General features: G+C 33.3%; 1 protein-coding gene across 1 annotated transcript; it reads left to right on the top strand.

Moving 5' to 3' along the window:
- The first annotated feature begins 3,361 nt into the window (after positions 1–3,361).
- On the top strand, positions 3,362–5,430 carry LOC137721364 (transcription factor MYB92-like). Its single transcript, XM_068460460.2, has 3 exons — positions 3,362–3,931; positions 4,066–4,195; positions 4,403–5,430. Exons 1-3 carry the CDS (start codon positions 3,799–3,801, stop codon positions 5,163–5,165), a joined length of 1,026 nt encoding a protein of 341 aa, XP_068316561.2. The 5' UTR covers positions 3,362–3,798; the 3' UTR covers positions 5,166–5,430.
- Positions 5,431–6,093: the final 663 nt, after the last annotated feature.

Here is a 6,093-nt window from a genome sequence, read left to right as displayed (position 1 = left end):
TTTTGGTTAAGTGTTTTTTTTGGTCAAACACCGTTTTTGTTTCCTCTTTAGATCACTAGAAAATTGGGAAGTTTCTCTAGGGTTGTCAAAGACAAAGATATTTGTGAATTATTCATTTCAAACTCCTCAGAAAACCGTATTTTCCTCTTAAGTTCGATAAGGTTTAAACTTTTGTGTTTTTTTTTAAAATACAAGCTGCCGTCGTTTTGTGGCGGGCTGAAGCTCATATATTAGTTTTTATTTTTATTTTTATATTTTATATTTTTTAATCAATGAAGCTCATATGTTATAAGAACAATTGAAAGAAACTACGTATTTTGAATTTCTCCTTGTAATATAAGTAAAGCTTTTTCTCCCTGATACCAAATTGTCACATCCCCGCTCGGGCCCCCACCACATCCCGGGCTCGACTCCATCATAGCACGATATTGCCTGCTTTGGGCCCCGACCACACTCTCACGGTTTTGTTTCTGGGAACTCATACGAGAACTTCCCAGTGGGTCACCCATCATGGGATTGCTCTCGTGCGAACTCGCTTAATTTCGGAGTTTCTATGAACTCCGAAGCCAGTGAGTTCCCAAAAGGCCTCGTGCTAGGTAGAGATAAGAATATATATATATATATATATATATATATATATATATATATATATATATATATATATATATAAGGCTTACAGGATCCACTCTCTTGAGCGATGTGAGATGTCACATCTAACATAGGAAAATAATTAAGCATGCTTATTATCTACTTTTTGGAATTTTATTTTTGTTACTACATACCATATATAGGACATTATTGGTTGGTCGTATGGGAATACCATTGTTGGAATGACCTTAATTTGTAAGGAATGACCTTAATTTTACCAGATATCGTATATGTCACAAGACAGATACAACATGTACATTTCAAAAAAAAAAAAAAAAAAAAAAAAAAAAGAACCACCACTTGGCCGCTTATCGAAAATGAAAATATTAAATTTAACTAATCATCACAAATAAAATAAAAAGTATTTAAAAAAAAAAAAAAGAATAATGTTTACAAAGAAGATCCTTGACGAATCTTTAAACCATACATATTAAAATGTAACTTATATATGAATCATAATAAGAGGACAACTACTAAACCAAATACAAGCATGATCGTACTGATATTCTAAGTTTTATTTATTTATTTATTTTTATTTATTTTTATTTTTTTGAACAAACGATATTATCTACACTAAGGAGGAGGGGGTCGGCTAAGCAATAATGTGGTTCAAATTCGCCTTTGGCGAGAGTGAAACCTAAGACCTCTCACTTACAAGTGAAGAAAAATACCAATAGACCGTAGTATTGACTAAGCTATTTGGTTGTATGTTTGCTTTTATGTTGGAATATAAGACTGGCAATTTGTAATTGTTTGTGTGCAAGTTACTATTGAATGCGATTCTAAGATTTTAAGTGATATTTTATAAAATATAACTTAGGGATTTAATTACATCTATAGAAAGTCTTTATTTTATTTATTGTAAATGGAAATGATTTTTGCATGCCAATTTTAGCGTCTAATACACACCTTTTTTATTTTTAACCATTAAATTAAATAAATTAAACGAAATCAACTATTGTGATTAAATAGGAGTGTGTGAGATACTAAAAAAAAAAATGTGTGTTTATCATTTCCTGCTTACAAATTCTATCTAGTTTTTTTCTTTTGTGCATTCTATTATCCATCCTACTTCATTCTTTGACCATTAATAGCCAACATTAATTTTTATCTCATAAACAGACTTTCACTTTTTTTAATCCATATTTGGCAATTGTCATCACTGTATCGTGTGCATGCAATGCACAACCTAGCTAGAGCTTCCAAGCCATAATTCTTGGAGAAATAAAAATGGACGGGATTAATGACACAAAATATTAATATATGTAAATTCGTAATATGGGCCAATGTGATCGAAGTGGGACTAGGTAGTACTAAAACCTATTTCTTAATTAGCTTTGGTTTTTTCTTCTTTTCCGGAGAGAAAGTGAGAAAGGTGCAATGGTGAAGGCAAATTGAGACGAGAATAGTGGGTATTTATATTGAGTTCATGCGTAAGCTGGCCAAATATTTCAGAAATGAGAGGACCCATTCCTTCATTTTTATACGTGACTAATATTATGAGAACCATGCAATCAATGACGAAATAAGGGCCTTCGTTGCGTGCATGGAATGAGTTCCTCCAACCACCGATGACGTGCCACCTGTTCCTGTTTGCTGACTTCTAGCCACTAATCTACTTATATATATATATATATATTCACAATTTTTTTGGTTGGTTTTTTGGTAACGCTAGACAGATTAAATTTATAAACTAAATTTTCTAAATTAAAAAACATGAAAGTTTACAATTGGATTATTACTTACGTGTTAATTAACGTACTTATTTCTTATTGGTGAGACATCATTTAGTTTATAAATTTAGTCTATAAATTTACTACCTAGTATTACTCTTCAGAATTTTCCTATGTTTTTGTTTTGGGTGATTTTTTTCTTTCCTCCTTCCACACTTTATTTCAGGTCCGTTTGAAACTGCTTTTAGTTGTGTTCGAAGAGTTTCATAACCAAAAAAATCGATTAGACTACCGTTTAAAAGAAATTTTTTTAATGAAATTTGTAGGTGTATTTTCATAAGAAGCACTTGAAATTTTTGATAAAATTTTGGATGAATTTCATCTGTTGGCTAGTCAATTTATTTTATTATTGTGTAAGAGTAGTTTAGTATTTTAATGAGTTTTCTTGTGGGCTTAAGTTTGCATCCCTTAGCCATTAGAATTAGGGTTTTGCTTATTTGCCCATTAGGAATTAGGGTTAGCTCTTTATATACGGCCTTTTGTTATTCCGTAAAAGTCAATTAAGATGTAGCCCTCAATTTATAACTGTCTTGACATCTCGTTTATTTGGTTACCGTTTGATAAAATGCTTATGAGTAGAAAGACTTACTATAACTTACAGAGAAAGATCATAACTCTTCACAGATAAGGAGGCCAATAATGTTGTTAACATTGTAGTCAAATAATGAACATTTTGCCACTTTTCGGCATATGGCTAATGCCATAACAATAAAAGAGGCAATAATGACTACATAATTTATGCAAAATATCTGATCAAATAGCAGAAAAGTGTGTGTATATGAGAACTGCTGCATTGCATTTTCTTAATGCTGATCTATAGATTAATACATACATGCATACATGCACACATATATACATATACCTTACTCTTGATCAAAATATTGCAAGATTAATGGAGCTAATTAAAGCTATAACCTGCTTGTGTGACATTTTCCAATTTGTCGTAGCCCAAACACTATCACAGCAAAGCTTTGGTGAATTGAGCACACTAGCTATGAAATTATGAATTATAAAATCCCTTGATCGGGACGAGTAAGATTTTTGAGGCAACTCAATCACACTGTTTTAGTCGCTATATATGTCTGCAGAGTGGGCCATTTATTCACTACCCAAAAAACCATGGTCCACTTATGATTAATAATCAAGACCCACACATTGTCAAAACCAACATAATCATATATCTAATGTTTAGAACTGGAGAATGCAGACAGCGTAGTCATAGGAATAGAGGGTGTATTTGTCATTTCCACAAGAAAAAGGTTGTAGTTGTTTAGCTAGCAAATAGGAGAGTAGCACGTCAGTCAGCCCTCGATGTGATTGGAGGCGACAAGAACATGGTGTATATAAATAGAGGGGTGTGTGAATTATTGATGGTAGGATTGGAGGAGGCAAACCAAATCTTCTTAGGTAAAGAAAAATGGGAAGATCTCCTTGTTGTGATGAGAGTGGCCTCAAGAAAGGCCCTTGGACTCCTGAAGAAGATCAGAAACTTATGAAATACATTCAGAAAAATGGCCATGGAAGCTGGAGAGCCCTTCCAAAACTTGCAGGTACGTACTAAACCACATAAAAATATAAACACTTCACTCTCTCTCTCTCTCTCTCTCTCTCTCTCTCTCTCTCTCTCTCTCTCTCAAGGAGTCTAGTGGTTGATGTTCTTTTCTTTCTGTTATTGTATGTGCAGGGTTGAATAGATGCGGCAAGAGTTGCAGGTTAAGATGGACAAACTATCTTAGGCCGGATATAAAGAGAGGGAAGTTTTCTCAAGAAGAAGAACAAACAATTCTGAATCTCCATTCCATTCTCGGCAACAAGTAATTTCCATTTTGTTTTACAAATTTAATTAATTATTCTATATAGGAAAAATATCCTAATGTCACACTGTTAGTCAATCAAGATCACTATTAGGTAGATTATTGTTTTAGTATATATCTAGCAAGATAATTTTCAAATTTATACATATGTTTTCTTGATGTATAAACCAGAAACTTACCCTTTTATTTCTTTTGGTTCTTGACAAGATGGTCAGCAATTGCAGGCCACCTACCAGGTCGGACGGACAATGAAATAAAAAATTTCTGGAATACCCATTTGAAGAAAAAGCTGATTCAGATGGGTTTTGATCCGATGACTCACCGGCCCCGGAGTGATATCTTCTCTAGCTTGCCTCATCTTCTAGCTCTTGTCAATTTGAAAGAGCTTTTAGACCATGGAAGCAGTCACCAGTCCTGCTGGGATGAACAAGCTTTGAGATTACAAGCAGAAGCTTCTCAAATGGCTAGGCTTCAATATCTACAATGTCTCCTCCAACCTAATTACAATTCCTTTGGAGCTGCTACCGCAAACAACCTAAATGACTTCACTGACATGGAGACCATTAATCTTTTGAATTCACTCTGTTCATCTCAACTGGATATTCAAGACCCTACTGCACAATACCCAGTTGGTAATTTTCAACCAGTAGTCCAAGATAATTCAGTCCCTTTCTCTCATTTGCCTGACTTGCAAACATACCCAACACCACCAAACAAGGACATGGTTAATGATCAAGCTCCAGATCCATTTACTGCTTTAAGCCAAGGTGAAAACTCTCCAAATAATCCATGGAATATTCCTTCGTCTTCAAATACTACTCTATCTCCTACTTCTGTGACTCCTCCCGTGACAGTGACAGAGATTTCAGTAAGCAACAACTTGGGTGATGCTTGCAGCACTTCAAGCTATGCAGGAGTGGCTACTTCAGCTTGGTCTGACCTTCTTTTTGAGGACCCCTTTTTTCAGTGAGATCGCTTAATTAGGTGTATGTGTGCTAAACGCTTCGAATTGCATGATCATCAGACCTTTTTTTATTTCTTCTTATTATCACCACTTTACTCTGTACTTTCTGATTATATATATACTCCAGTTTATGTATAATTGCAAGAGGAGTTTCGTTTTAGCTAGTAGCTAATTAAATAATTAGTTAACTAAAGTAGTTACATGTTTACATGCAAGATCCCTGGAGATTCATCTAAAAATATGCATGAGTATGCAGAAATATTCGCTTGGATCCTTTTCAAATTGGAGAAAGAAACTTCTTCAGCAAGAATATAATATACGGATAACCGAACCATACCAACATTCTTACATATTGAAATATACTACATCGATCATTAAGACCATATATAGAATGATGTTCCTGTGCTACATAAACAAAATTATTATTACTATACTATATCATCATCAACATCATTGCTCATTACTATTTTTATCATTATTTGCATTACTATTATCATTATTATCGTCAGCTTTATTATTACCTAATACTTTGAAATCTGCGTGATACCCACTGAGCCATTGCATGCATATACATGGCACATATATATACATATATATATATATATGTGTATATATATATAACTGGGGATCATGTGCAGGCATAATAAGTGAACATGGATTAGTTTTATTTTATTTTATTTATTAAGATCAATGCTATTTAGAGACACAAACCATGATATACTTATTGATACAATTTTTATAATAGCTGGATATCCCACATATAATTTGTAAGATCCATGTCTACTAGATAATGTATCAGTAAATGTATTAGTTTTTTTGTGTCCAAATAGATTATTGCATAATTAAATGTTTCAAGTTTGTCAACAATAATTTTTTTTTTTTTTTAACAAATAATATTATCTACATTAGGATGGTGGGAGACTGGGTTAAACCT

This window comes from Pyrus communis, chromosome 1 (assembly GCF_041283825.1).
Source record: "Pyrus communis isolate YQ-2024b chromosome 1, ASM4128382v1, whole genome shotgun sequence".
NCBI classification, from domain to species: domain Eukaryota; kingdom Viridiplantae; phylum Streptophyta; class Magnoliopsida; order Rosales; family Rosaceae; genus Pyrus; species Pyrus communis.
Note: the sequence above shows the minus strand (reverse complement) of the source record. Positions and strands in the feature narration are given on the sequence as shown.

What these genes read in the sequence shown, in the direction of transcription:
- LOC137721364 (XM_068460460.2), top strand. Translation starts at nt 3,799, where the DNA reads ATGGGAAGATCTCCTTGTTGTGATGAGAGTGGCCTCAAGAAAGGCCCT. An exon ending in AGCCCTTCCAAAACTTGCAG is followed by an intron (nt 3,932 to 4,065) that starts GTACGTACTAAA and finishes TTGTATGTGCAG; the next exon opens with GGTTGAATAGATGCGGCAAG. An exon ending in CATTCCATTCTCGGCAACAA is followed by an intron (nt 4,196 to 4,402) that starts GTAATTTCCATT and finishes GTTCTTGACAAG; the next exon opens with ATGGTCAGCAATTGCAGGCC.